At 35.4% G+C, this 13,945-nt stretch overlaps 2 protein-coding genes across 2 annotated transcripts; both read right to left on the bottom strand.

The window, feature by feature from the left end:
* Nucleotides 1-262: 262 nt before the first annotated feature.
* On the bottom strand, nucleotides 263-4,451 carry LOC131626904 (uncharacterized). Its single transcript, XM_058897737.1, has 3 exons — nucleotides 4,114-4,451; nucleotides 3,894-4,051; nucleotides 263-2,073 (listed from the first exon to the last, which is right to left on the bottom strand). The coding sequence occupies exons 1-3, from the start codon at nucleotides 4,449-4,451 to the stop codon at nucleotides 263-265; spliced, it is 2,307 nt and encodes a 768-aa protein (XP_058753720.1).
* Nucleotides 4,452-5,484: 1,033 nt separating this feature from the next.
* Nucleotides 5,485-12,142, bottom strand: LOC131626910 (DNA replication complex GINS protein PSF2). The gene is made up of 9 exons (XM_058897746.1): nucleotides 11,985-12,142; nucleotides 11,806-11,910; nucleotides 11,634-11,708; nucleotides 11,433-11,547; nucleotides 10,135-10,234; nucleotides 9,981-10,011; nucleotides 9,809-9,901; nucleotides 6,409-6,561; nucleotides 5,485-5,803 (listed from the first exon to the last, which is right to left on the bottom strand). Exons 2-9 carry the CDS (start codon nucleotides 11,851-11,853, stop codon nucleotides 5,786-5,788), a joined length of 633 nt encoding a protein of 210 aa, XP_058753729.1. The 5' UTR covers nucleotides 11,854-11,910; nucleotides 11,985-12,142; the 3' UTR covers nucleotides 5,485-5,785.
* Nucleotides 12,143-13,945: the final 1,803 nt, after the last annotated feature.

The following is a 13,945-nucleotide window of genomic DNA, read 5'->3' as shown; positions in this document are numbered from 1 at the left end:
AAACAGTTGCTGCTACTAATTTTTTCAGATGTTTGATATGTTAAAGCATAAATTGTCCTAAATTAAAACATAAATATAGATACTCCCCCTTTGGACAGCCACAAAAAGAAGGGGGGCACAGGAAGCCAGCAACTACACCTTATCATCAGAGTCGTGAGGTGGAGCCTGAAGAAAAGGAAATTCAAAAATCCGGGATGATTGGAGGTGGGATGAGTGGCAAAGCCCTTGGAAGAAACACCTTGGAATGCTAGTCAAAGAATGCCTAGTTTTGTCTGCCAATACTAACTACTGCTCTTTGAAGAGCAGACAAGTCATCCTGAGATGAGCTTGAGTTAGCCTTGTGATCCTCTTTAAAAGGTTTGAAAGAGTTTTGAACAGGATCAGCAGAAGAGGTATTAAACCACGACAAATTGAGAGAGCCAAAAGGTTCTTGATTAGTTGGTTCTTGGTGTGTGAACTGTGGTGGAGAGTCATAGGAGTCATAGATAGGAGCTTGGCTTAAGAAGTTATTGAAGGTACTCTCTAAAGGTGGATTGTTGATCAGAGGAGATGAAGTGGGAGCAAAAGGATTTTCAGTGAAGTCTGACTCAGTGTTGTGCACAACAGTAGGAATGGTTGAATAAGTGCTTTGAGGGACGGGTGGAATGAGTGAATACAAAGTTTCAACGTTGGGATGAAAGCCACCAGAGTATGTCATGCACTGAGATTGAGTGAGAACTTGATGCTGAAAGAGTAAGGCATCAAGATCATCATTCATATCAGGAGGAGGTATGTTGGATGCAATGTTCAGGTCAAGTTCAGGAGAGTGTAAGGGAGAATGATCAAAAACATGAGTTTGAGAGATTGGGGAAGCTTGAGACTCAGATTTTTGGATAGAAATATGATCAGCCATAGTTTTAGATGGTGAGGTAAACAAGATGTCTTCAGAGGGCAGAGATTTATCAGGAGGAGTGGTGAATGGGGGAATTGGTGAGTTGATCTCTTGTGGGATTAGTGGTTCAGTGGGTTGATGGAAGGGTGAGACATGTTCCTTGATGGGGGATTCAGTTTTTTTAATGGGTGGAGAATCAGTTTTAGAGGTTTCAGCACGAGTTGGTTTGGACATAACAGAATCAGCAATTTCTTGTTCATCTTGGTCTTTTGTGGTGAAGGTTTTAACCTTTTTCTTGACATCAGCAGTTTTGACCAATCGTTTTCGTTTTTGTGGGATCTGAAGCATAGGGATGTTCATTTTGGAGAGTCTACACCCATGAATGGATCCGGCACCCATGAAGGATGTGACATCATCAGTAGGGATGTGAAAGTGTTTAAACACAAGTGACAAAAGCCTTCCATAGGGAGCAGTTCTACCTTTCTTGCATGTGTGTTTCATAAAGTTTAGGATGAGGTAACCTAGGTGAAGAGGATGACGGTTTAGGAGTTGAAAGATCACCATAATGTCATACCTAGATAGTTTTTCTAAGCTTCCTGCTCGAGGAATGATATTGTGAATGGACATTTTGTGTAAGATACGAGGGACAGGGTTCAGATTTGAAGACACTAGGGGTTTGGTGGTATCAACAAGTAGTTCATGATAAACGCTATCCATAGTGGTGTTGTATAATCCAACCCATTCTTTTGCAAAGAGATGAATGCCTGAATCAGGGATTTCAAGGATTTGACAGATTAGAGAGGGAGTTAGGGTTATAGTTATACCTTTGATGGTAGATTTGAGAGTCATATTGTTGGTATCTTGATGGATTGCTGCATAGAAGCAACGAACAAGCTTTGGGTAGGTTTTGATTTCTAGGGTTAACATCTTTCTCCAACCTTGAACGAGTATGAGCTCTTCAATGTTGTAACCATGGGCAGTGAAACTTTCAAAGTCCATGGGTTTTCCGTAGATCACACTCCTGTTTCTCCATTTGGAGTTGAAGAGGTCGAGTGCACGCTTGGAGGAGAAGATGACATCCAGAGTTGATTCTACTTCAACATCTTCTGGGCAAGTTTCTTCATCAGAGTCATCGGATACTTCGATGGTTGATTTTACAGGTTTTGATTTTTGAAGACGTATAGACTTCCGAGTCCCAGATGCTTCAGCAGATTTTGTTTGTGGTTTGGGATTTCTTGGAAGGATGAAGGCGCGTGGTTTTTAATTGAGAATGTCTGGGTTGGTTTCAGAGGAAGACATGGTTTTTGGTTGTTTAGGGTTGATATCAGAAGAAAACATAGTTGACGTTACAAAGAGAGGTTGAAGGTGATAGCTTTTGGAAACGAATGGTTTGAAGTGATGAGAGAAATGAAGAATTTGGAGGGATGATAAAGAAAAGAAGTTAGGCGTGAGGGAAGATGAAGAGTACAAGTAATGATGCATACACACTGTTTGATTTTTAGAAAGTTGTGCAGAAAAAATTGGAAAGAGTGGAGTAGGTGGCGCTAGCATGCTTGGAGAAGATCAAAAATGGAAAAGAGATTTTTTCAATAAATGCAAAGATATCTCTTTTTCTCCCTTTTTCTAAAATGATTAGACATAAATGTGATGTAAATAGTGAACCATTTAATGCAAAGAACAAGACATTTGTGCCCATGTGTCACTTTTAACAACCAGACAAAAATTCACTTTTCTTTTGTCCTTTTTAGTGAAATGAGGCTGCAAAATAGATTTTGAAGATCATTCTTCACTTTGAGGATTCGATGGGACAAGCTATGATATTTAGTCTTTGTTTTAAAAAATTGAATCTATCTTCTATCAATGGTTTAGTAAAGATATCAGTTAGTTGATTTTGAGTTTGTACAAATATTAATTCTACTTCTTCTTTTTGAACATGGTGTCTGATGAAATGATGTTTTATTTCTATGTGCTTAGACCTGGAATGTTGGATTGGATTTTTTGATAAATTTATAGCAATAGTATTATCACAGTAAATTGGTACCTTGGAGTAGTTAGGAGAGTAGTATTCCAATTGATTTTTTTATCCAAATGATTTGTGAGCAACAGTTAGCTGCTGACACATATTCTGCTTCAGTTGTGGAGAGTGCAATAGTAATTTGTTTTTTACATGACCAGGTTGTAAGAGCATCTCCTAGGATTTGACAGGCACCACTAGTACTTTTTCTTTCTATTTTGTCTCCAGCATAGTCAGCATCACAGTATGCTTTTAAGTCAAAATCTGAACTTCTTTTGTACCAAAGACCAATGTTAGTTGTACCTATAAGATATCTGAGAATACGCTTTACAGCAGTAAGATGAGATTCCTTGGGATCTGTTTGGAATCTAGCACATAGTCCAATTGAGAATACAATGTCAGGACGACTTGTAGTTAAATAAAGTAAAGATCCAATCATACAACAATATTCCTTTTCAGATGTATTTATTCCTTGTTCATCTTTATCTAGACTAGAAGAAGGATGCATAGGTGTAGACATAATTTTTGCATTCGTCATATCATATTTTTTAAGAATATCTTTGATGTATTTTTCTTGAAAGATAAAAATGCCCTTTTTTGATTGTTTTATTTGAAGTCCTAGAAAGTATCTTAATTCTCCCATCATGCTCATTTCAAATTCACTTTTCATGAGTTTTGAGAAGTCATCACACATTTTTTCATTTGTTGATCCAAAAATGATATCATCCACATAAATTTGAACAATTAAAAGATCTTTTTTATATGATTTTTTAAACAAGGTAGTGTCATTTTTTCCTCTAGAAAAGTCATTTTTAAGTAAAAATAGACTAAGTCTTTCATACCATGCTCTAGGGGCTTGTTTTAGACCATAGAGAGCTTTTGTTAATTTATAAACATGATTTGGAAATTTTGAATCCTCAAATCCAGGTGGTTGTTTAACAAAAACTTTTTCGTTTAAAAAACCATTTAAGAATGCACTTTTCACATCCATTTGAAAGAGTTTCATACCTTTGTGTGCTGCATATGCAAGAAGGATACGTATTGCCTCAAGTCTAGCTACTGGAGCATATGTTTCGTCATAATCATTTCCTTCTTGTTGATTATATCCTTGAGCAACTAGTCTAGCTTTATTTCTTATAATGTTTCCATCTTCATCTATCTTATTTCTGAAAATTCATCTAGTTCCAATAATAGTTTTATCAAGAGAATTTGGAACGAGATTCCATACCTGTTCTTTTCAAATTGTGAAAGCTCTTCAGTCATGGCTTGAATCCATGAATCATCTTGTATTGCATCATTTATGTGTTTGGGTTCAATTTGAGACATCATTGCTAGGTTGTTGTTTTTGTCTTTGAAGAATTGTCTTGTACGTACTTGATCAGAGGTTTCACCAATAATTACATCATGAGGATGATGTGGTACAGTTTTCCATCCTTTTGGAGGAGCTGGAATTGATTCTTCAATAGTGTCTAAGTGAGTTTCTTTGTTGAGGATCTGTTCATCTAATTCATCATCAAGACTTTCAATGGTTGAAGGTTCATTAGTTTCATTAAATATAACATGCATACTTTCTTCCACACATTGATTTTTGAGATTGTAAATTCTATATCCTTTTGAAGTTTGAGAGTATCCAATAAATATTCCTTTGTCAGATTTAGAATCAAACTTTCCTAGATTATCCTTTGTTATTTAAGATGAAACAATAACATCCAAAAACACGAAAATATGAAATGTTAGGAGTTCTATTTTTCCATAACTCATAGGGAGTTTTATTTAAAAAAATTCTAATGGTAACTCTGTTTATAAGGTAACAAGATGTATTAACTGCCTCAGCCCAAAAATATTTCTCTACATTTGATTCATTAATCATAGTTCTAGCCATTTCTTGAAGGCTTCTATTTTTTCTTTCTACCACACCATTTTGTTGAGGTGTCATAGGACAAGAAAAATTGTGAGAAATTCCATTTTCTTCAAAGAAGTTATTAAACAGAGAGTTTTCAAATTCTCCTCCGTGATCACTTCTTACTAATATGATTTTAGAACTTTTTTCATTTTGGACTTTTGTGCAAAAGTTTTTGAAGGCCTCAAAGGAGTCATCCTTGTGTTTAAGGAATAGAACCCAAGTAAACCTAGAGTAATCATCTACAATTACGAACCCATACCTTTTTCCACTAAGACTTGCAGTTTTGACGGGACCAAATAAATCTTCCAATAATTTATAAATACCAAAAAATTTCAGTAACACTTCCGAAAATTCCAATGATACTACCAAAAACTTCAACTACCAGAAATTTTATCTTCTCTACCAAAAATTTCATTCGGAAATTTTGTTCACTCCACAAAAATAAATTTTTGAAATAATTCAATATGGAGGTGCGGAGTATAATTGGGGGTGGCAGGTTAAATCATATCTCTATTATTGTGAAGATCCCAACAGAGACGATGGTACCATATTAAAATTCATATACTCATGATATAAATTAATTTTAGGAGTTTGGTATTTAAAAAATGAGAGAAAATCTTCAAACTAAATCATATTGAAAAAATAAAAAACATGCGAAAATACAATAAACAATCATATTTATTTAGTTAATTGTGCTATTTAAGAACTAATCTTAAAAAGTATCATTGAGTAATAAAGCATGCGTAAAAGCATTACACGGATGGTGTATACAAATTAAATACATAAAATTAACTACATAAAGTGTGATTTCTTTTCATAATTCTTAACCAACAGATAAGAGAAAAACTGCAGATTCAACTAAAGTCACAAGCTACCTATTTTACAAGGAAATCAGCAACAAAGATATCTCTCAAGTACTTCTTAGGAAAAGATGCACATGTGTAGCCAGTCAGATTTACCAATCTAGAAGTGATGTAGCCAAACAAGTTATGCATAACTATCTTCGAAGTTGCCTCTGCATAATAATAAGCAAATAACAATTGCATGAAAACCACTTTATTAGGGAGAAATATGCATGTATGACCAAAACAATTGTCTTCCAACATTTACAAACAAATTATATTGAATTTTTATCAACAATGTAAAACATAAGCAAGCCAGTAAAAAATAAAAATGCATCCTTAGTTTAGCAGAAATTATCATGTCATCATAAGTATAAATAGGGTTTAACAGTTTCACAATTACCGTGTAAACAAGTTTCATATTGACATCCAATCATAATTTACCATCTTCTCCGAATTACACATTATTTTAAAAGATAGCATAATCACATGACAAGATGGTGAAACATGATGGAAATGTCTCTGTAAAATATGTTTATGCTGTCAACAAAAGCTAGCTAATACAGCAAAAAGTATGTAGCAAATAAGTAAATGTACAAGTTTGTATAGTGCACAAGTAGATAGGTGTTGTACTGTGTACAAGTTTGTTTCTATCATTGGATCAGGTGAGATATGGGTGGGATTTATCGATCCAGTGTTGGAAAATAAACTTGTGCATGGTACAATATTATCTTATTTGTACTCGAAACATTTTTAAGTGTATATCAAACAAACATACTCTAGGGGCATTCTGGGCAACTTGCTGCCGTCTTTCAGAAACTCGCTCTGGGTCTGGGATTAACTCAGGAGTATCATGCTTGTAAAATGCTTGTAAAGCTCTTCCAATAAATGGACGAACAATATTCACTTCCATTGCAGATAAATTTTTGATCTACAATATACCAAGAATTATGATGTAAATTGTTAGCAGATAAATGAACAGATATTGTAAGACAAACAGCCTGTATTTTCCAGCCAGATTTTCTCATACACCAGAACATTCTAAAAACTGGAAAACAACTTAGAATGGGGGCTGCATAAGCATCCAATTCAATAATGCAAGTACAAAAAGTGTAAAAGAACGAACATCCCATCTATTTCCACTTTATTTATAACAAATTTTATAACGGATATTTATAATCCTCTTTGCTTAGAAAGCTGATAGAAACTATTAATTTGAGTACACTTGGAAACTATAAATGCAAGTGATGCAACAGAATGTGTAACCAACCATTCAGTGAAACGTAATTTGAAATGGATCTAGGAATCCATATTACAGCTAGTTGAGTTTCCAACAGAAACCAACTAGTATTATCAAGAAATTAAGAAAGATTCCTAGAGTAACATATTGACCTCTTAACAAACTGTGAGGTTTCTGGAAACTAGGTTCGTCCAAAAGGGGACTATTCAACCCTGAAACTTTATTGACGTACAAATTAAATGTTTACACAAAGGAGAAGTATCTCCTCTCACACTAGTAGAATTCCAGCCAAAGCAATCTAAAGAGCAAGACACTCGGATCACTAAATCCTGGTACAGTGGCAAGGCAAACCAACAGCTAATGCAACCGGGGAAGACATGATAACAATCCAGGAACAATTCCCAGACATCAACCTTGAGGACAAGCTTAAGCATGAGCCTATGAAGCACAGACACCTCTAGGAGTAGGCGTGTCGCGGTGTCCGACACTTGTATGACACCCGTACGACACGTGTCGGAAAAGTCAAACAAGTGTCAGAGAAATTAGACACGTGTCCCCAAATAAACGACTTATTTTCTTGCTTCGACACTCTTTAAATTGTTGTCAGACACTCATTTGACACCATTCAACACGCGTCGGACAATTTCTACAAGTGTTTAAAAAAGAATTTGTTTTTTCTTTGCATCAACACACCTTATACATTTTTTAAGACAAATCTTACACACATCTAAAAGGATTAAAAATGTATTGAAGCAATGTTATTGATAAAACATTAAAGATAATAATTTTGATTAGAATATGTTTTAGTCTTTTAATAATAGATGAATAATTGACGTTCAAATATTATTGTATATGTAGCGGTGTCGGTGTCCTATATTTTTGACATTATCCGTGTCGGAGTGTCCGTGTCGTGTCGTGTCCCGGTGTCCGTGTCAGAGTCCATGAGGAGAGTACTGTTAGGAACCACACCAAACACGTGCTAGTGTATTATAGGAAAAGAGGGAGAAATACAAATTAGTCTTAGAGCTGTAGGCAGTCAGTATTTTCTGTTATGGTAATCTGATAGTCCTATGTATTATAAATAGGACTATGATAGAACCCAAAAAAGCTAAGGTAACAAATGTATATTATTGAATGGAAATGGATGAGTTTAAGAGCTCTACAGTGGGGGCAAAACAGAAAAGAAAATAATAAACCAGAGTCCAAGATCCCTACTCCAAAGCAAAACTCCTAACCAACTCTAATAATATCTTTGAACGAATTACTCACTACCCTTCCCTCTTTCTTATAAGAGAAGATTCCCTAAAATCAGGGAGAGTGCTAACTAACATTTATTCTCTCCTGGCCCCACTTTTCACCTCGGGTTTCTCCTATCAGGGAGAGTGCAAACTAACATTTGTCCCAAGGTTGGAATTGGTTTCTATTACTCTTCTTGATGTGAGATCTTTCAATTCACTTGAGACACAAATAAGAATTGGGTCTCGCTTCGAAAATAAAACGGGACAGCAACTGCACCCCACAACTGGATGACCAAATCTCCCCCCTATCATATACAAATTTCAGAATGCCATGGAATGTAAGGGAATTTCTCTAGCAGAGTCCATAAGCAGCCGCGATCATAACAACAGTGGGTTTCCCTTGGTCAAATGGTATGATCAAAACAGATTGCATCATTTCAAAAGCAAACTCAGTCTTCATTCCCTCCACACATTGCCTTACAAAATACCAAGCCATCTGGTTTTGTCCAAAATTGAACAAGAAACTCATGAGCCCAAAAACATGCCAATATTTCCCATACATCTCAACCAAGGAAGTTGTCAAAGAATCATTTAATATATCAAATACTGACTCTTCTACAATTCTCAACAGAAAGACAATATCATTTACTATATCTTCCATTGCAAAAATCTCTATTTTAAGAGTAGACATCAGTATTGTGATTGCCATTATTCTTTGCAAGCTTGTTAGCATGGCCAACTTCTTACTGCAGCTTGCTAAAGTTTTAGTTGGGCAACTTGTTGCTTGATACTGCAACAAGTTAAAGGGAATTAAATTTCAAGATCAGCCTTTATCTTCTTTGGTTGCCTGGATTAGAACTGTTTTATACCAGTCGATAGAATAGAAACCAACTAGTTTTATCAAGAATGAGAGACGATTCATGTTCACAAAATGATTGCTAGAGTATTTGAACAATGCCAAAAGAATTTGACAAATGCCAAAAGTCCCTGAGCCTATGCAATAACATGATATATCCCTCTCTAGGGATCCTTAAAATATGTAGCAGCATGCCTTATTTCCTAAGTAACTAACTAACTCTTAACATAACAAACAACCAACGGATTAACTTCATAACCAACAGTAACTGACTTATCAAATGCAAAGTTTGGCATCAACTCTATCACATAGTGAAACCTTTTTTTAGAGAGAAAATTGTCCTGTGGCTTACATTCAGTTTAAAATGTCCTAATATATGAAAGAGATATGAAGCATAAAACTAAAAGACTCAAAATCTAAATCTATCCTGAATGCAGAGGATTTTGATTCTCAGGCTATGCAAATTATCAAATTTTTATGTTCATTGCACCTTGTGTTTTCTCATTTTTAATTACAATGAAAATTTCTTTAAAATAATCTGTTAACAGGAGCATATATGAGATATGAGACATTTTAACTACAGAACCTACACCCTCCCTCTTCCAGTATGGACCAAAATCAAGATTAACTTGAAAAATGTTTTGAAAATGAACTAAATATGGCCTATTACTAGTATGAAATGTTAAATGCAACTGAAACTGAAATACACAACACTGATAGCATAGCATGCTGTAAGTAAGAAAATGAAAATTAAATCCTTAACTATATAAACAAACTTCACAACCGGAGCTACATTCGAGACTTTTACAAACCGTTGTACCACCAAAAACATTCGAGAAATTACCTTCACAGCTATTGTAAAACCATTGAATCCTTCCAAGTCAGTCTCAACTTTATGAAACCTTACATCTCTGATGTCCTCAATTAAAGACCTCACCTTCACAAGAGAAATAAGCTAAGCATCAGAAGAAAATCCTGCAGCATATTTCTGGAAAGTCAAACATCTTTAAACTCACCATGTATGCATCAGGAATGTTGTCACGTGCACTATAAATAAAAAATAAAGATGTTAATTAATTTGTTAATATAGTAAAATAAAAAGTATCCAACAAAATAAGATTGCGTTTTTAAAAAAAATAAGAATATGATATCATTTGTCTCTACACTTACTGGTCAAAAAGAAGTCTTGAAATTTCTACATAATGAAATGGCAAATGCTCTGACATCTCTTGAGAGTCTCGTTCTTCTTCCAACACTTGTGTCAACTTCTCTAATCACAAACAAATGTTATGGAGATATATTAAGTCTTTACTTCCTCTTATTACTTTAACCAACAACTTTTAGACAGGAAAAAGATCAGAGTATCACAGTACTACTGTCCACATGTAGACCAACCAAAGGACGGAATAATTTAAAAAGAACCGGGTTATTAATAATCATAAGCAATACAAAAAATAGTGTTAGAACCCGTTTGGATTCTACTGTTTTACTCTAAACTTGCGGGATAAAAATTATATCTGGATTTATTGATGAAACTCTGGAAATAACTTTACTTCATAGTTGTGTTACAAAAGAGAAATATAGAAAATACAAAAATTGCAGTAAGAGATAGAAAAGGATATGAATAAAAAATAACTGCCCACTAGGAGTTAGAGAGCCTAGTCTCTCCCAAACTATCCAACATACAAAATACCCAATGCCTTCTATATGTCTCCTCCCCTCTTATTTATAATTATTATACTAGATAACTGCTACCTATTTATTAAATAACTGCAGACTAGACCCGTTTAAATCCAAGGCCTCCATCTAGAATAAATTTTCACAGTTGGAGGTATAATACCAACAAAGTTTTAAACAGTGTTATCAAATATCCGCAATTGTGGCGTTATGGCAGATATACACGGCAGCTTTTGGGCTCGCCGCAATGGTAAATATTGGCCGATATTGCGGGTTTTTTTGCCATAATCCACTATAACGGTGCCACAAAGTGTCCGGTATGGTTGGATTTTGGCTGCACCATGGACAGCACTGGTTTTAAACCATAAAACAACAAATAGCTGAACACCTAAGCCCGAATCAGAATTCAACACAAGCTAGTGCTGTCAAGCAGTTTGTTCAATTTCCATCACATTGTTTAACAACACTATTTGTACCAACGCACATATTGCAGATCAACAGTTGTTTATTAAAACTCCATTACACTATAGCAGCTATTCGACAATACTAACACAAGCTTGCAGTCGAAGAGCTTTGAGTAAAAAGTAACATAAAAGTTGTTGGAACAAAAATGTAAATCATAGATACATATTCAAACTTCCTTCCTCTATCTCTCTTTCCTTTATTCTCATATATATCGCAATTGAGTATAGGCATGTTCACCAACTAAAACATTGCCATTGAAGATCGCGACGTAATAGCAACCTCAATAAAATCATTTTGGTGATAAAAAATAACAAAATTTAGCTTACCAACAGACATCCATTGGGGAGGGACAATGGAGCACTTGCCTCTCCTCCTGAGAGCAATAGCCAACCAAAGCGGAACTTGAGTGACAATCTGTGGTATAAACGGACCAAAATCTCCCTGCCATTATCATTAAAAAAAACAAAATAATCAAACAAATATGCATTCAAAGAAGAATTCATTTTGAGATATGAGCTATTGCTTACAGAAACTAGGCAGAGAGGATCCATTTTGAGATTAGGAACGATGTCGATGATCTCATCCTCAGCAATGAATTCAAGCTAATTGACAAACAAAACGAGATCATAATATATTAATAATTTTGAAACAATGTCAATAAGATAGTCCTATATGGGAGTTACCATTCCTTCATATTACCTCCTCTGCTGAAAAGAGTGAGAGTTCATGGTTCGATTGCCCAGCCATCTCTTCTCTTTCAACTTCGAACTCGAGAAACGGATCCGATTCACAACTTTACTTGTACTGTAAGGAGACAAAATTGATCCTTTTACTTTTTAAAGCTTGAACTAAGGAAATTATGAAAGGAAGATGCTTACCTTTTAGGAGTGGCGTTCACGGTGATTTGAGGAACTCCGGCACGGTGGCTTCACTTGAAAAGTTTCGCAAGAACTGAGTATGGAGAGAGAGAGAGAGAGAGAGAGAGAGAGAGAGAGAGAGAGAGAGAGAGAGAGAGAGAGAGAGAGAGAGGGGAAGTTTCAGTGGCAGCTAGGGTTCGGGAAGAGGAGGAAAGGAAACGGATTTTTGAGCGGGAAAGGAATGGTATCTTTCCCTTAATTTTATCCATGGTTTAGATGTTATTTGAGAATATATTACTCATCGATATTCTACATATGGCGAAATTCTAAATATGTCCTCCGATTTAGTTGATGCATATTGGAAGTATTTTTTTTTTTTTTGCCAAAATTTTAATTTTTCAGGAGGCACGTCTATATAAGAATTTTAAATTAGTGTATATTGAGAAAAAATGCAGATTAATTTAGTTTAGGGATTATTTTGTAGGTACATCTACGAAATGACTTAGCGCCAGAATATTCCGTAGATATACCTGCGGAAGTTACTGGTATATTTTGAATCAGCATCATCACTTTTTCATTGTTACATTTCTTCTTCAACACTCACCTCTCCACAACTTAAAAATCCTACATCATCAATATCATTTTCACTCCAAAACTTTAACTTTTTGGTGCAACAAATCAAAGGGAGGAAGAGATGACTGAATTTCAGGTAAATAATCATTTGTTCATTGCATTGCTCACATTATGCATCAATTTTCTGTCAAAAAAAGTAATGTTGCTTCCGGGGGTGCATCTACGAAACGTGTTTGTGCTGTTTTTTCCAACAGTCTTATGATTTTGTGTTATTTGTGTTATTGTTTACAAATAGGTATGGTGCACCCCGATAATATCTCAAGAGAATTAGTTTCTTTAGTCGATGTTTCTCCGAATGTTGAAGGGGTAGTTGTAAAGGCGGTAGATGTCGGCGGTGACTTTAATAACAAGCAAGAGTTTGATGATTGTGAAAGCATGCTTACATGGATTTGTAGGAATGCAACTAACCTTGGTTTTGGTGTGGAAATAGGAAGATCGGATAATGGTACGGTAAGAAACGCTTTCGTAACAATGTTGTGCGAAAGAAGCGGGAAATACCATACTCCTCTAAGGAAATTTAAAAGAGACGACACGGGTACTAGAAAATGCGAATGTCCATTTAAAATTCATGGTTATATGTTGGCTAGCAGGAAGTGGAAATTTAGTGTTATTTGTGGTTTGCATAACCATGATTTGTGCTCAAAGTTACAAGGTCATCCTAGTATATGTCAGCTCAAACAGGAAGAGAAGACATGCATTAGTGACATGTCCTTGAATCATGTCCAACTGAAAAATATATTTGCCACATTGAAACGGAAGGAACCCGAAAAACGTATCAAATATAAGCAAATGTATAACATCTGGTAAGGCGAATAGGGGGGATAGAAGTGAGATGCAACAATTTTTGAAATTGTTGGATGATAATAAATACGTGTCACGGACCGTGATACCGCGTTGATGAATGCGGTGGTAAAGATATTTCCTTCTTCTAACACATTACTTTGTCGATATCACATAACATGTAATGTGAGAAGTAAGGTTAAACCTGCAGTAGGGACGAAACAAGTAGAGACCGAAGGTGGAAAATCGGTTAAGTCTGGTGTGATTGTTGAACAAATAATGGATGCATGAAGCTCTTGTTCCTTGGTTAGGCGCTTACGCACCGGTGTCAAAATTGATGAGATTCCCGGAAATGAGACATCTTATTGCATGCGTGTATGATAGTGTGTGCGTTGACTTGACGCGTTATAGTTTTTCGGAAACTTTTTTCCCATCCACACCGCACCACCTACAGATCTGTAATACGGTGGGAGAACTGACTTTTTGAAATGTTGCGGATAGCAAGAGTCGCCACCGACTTTTATTTTATCCAATATATAGAAAGGCTAAAAGAACAGAAAAAGACCTTT

The sequence above is a fragment of the Vicia villosa genome, unplaced genomic scaffold (assembly GCF_029867415.1).
Source record: "Vicia villosa cultivar HV-30 ecotype Madison, WI unplaced genomic scaffold, Vvil1.0 ctg.000334F_1_1_1, whole genome shotgun sequence".
Lineage (NCBI taxonomy): Eukaryota > Viridiplantae > Streptophyta > Magnoliopsida > Fabales > Fabaceae > Vicia > Vicia villosa.
Note: the sequence above shows the minus strand (reverse complement) of the source record. Positions and strands in the feature narration are given on the sequence as shown.

Excerpts from the sequence above, each read along its gene's own strand:
- LOC131626910 (XM_058897746.1), bottom strand. The coding sequence starts at position 11,853 with ATGGCTGGGCAATCGAACCATGAACTCTCACTCTTTTCAGCAGAGGAG. Across the intron at positions 9,902-9,980 it reads ACATTCCTGATGCATACATG|GTGAGGTCTTTAATTGAGGA; the intron begins GTGAGTTTAAAG and ends TCTCTTGTGAAG. Across the intron at positions 6,562-9,808 it reads GTTTTACAATAGCTGTGAAG|ATCAAAAATTTATCTGCAAT; the intron begins GTAATTTCTCGA and ends GGTATATTGTAG.
- LOC131626904 (XM_058897737.1), bottom strand. The coding sequence starts at position 4,451 with ATGCATGTTATATTTAATGAAACTAATGAACCTTCAACCATTGAAAGT. Across the intron at positions 4,052-4,113 it reads TCACAATTTGAAAAGAACAG|AAATAAGATAGATGAAGATG; the intron begins GTATGGAATCTC and ends ATGAATTTTCAG. Across the intron at positions 2,074-3,893 it reads TGCATATGCAGCACACAAAG|CATCTGGGACTCGGAAGTCT; the intron begins GTATGAAACTCT and ends AATCTGCTGAAG.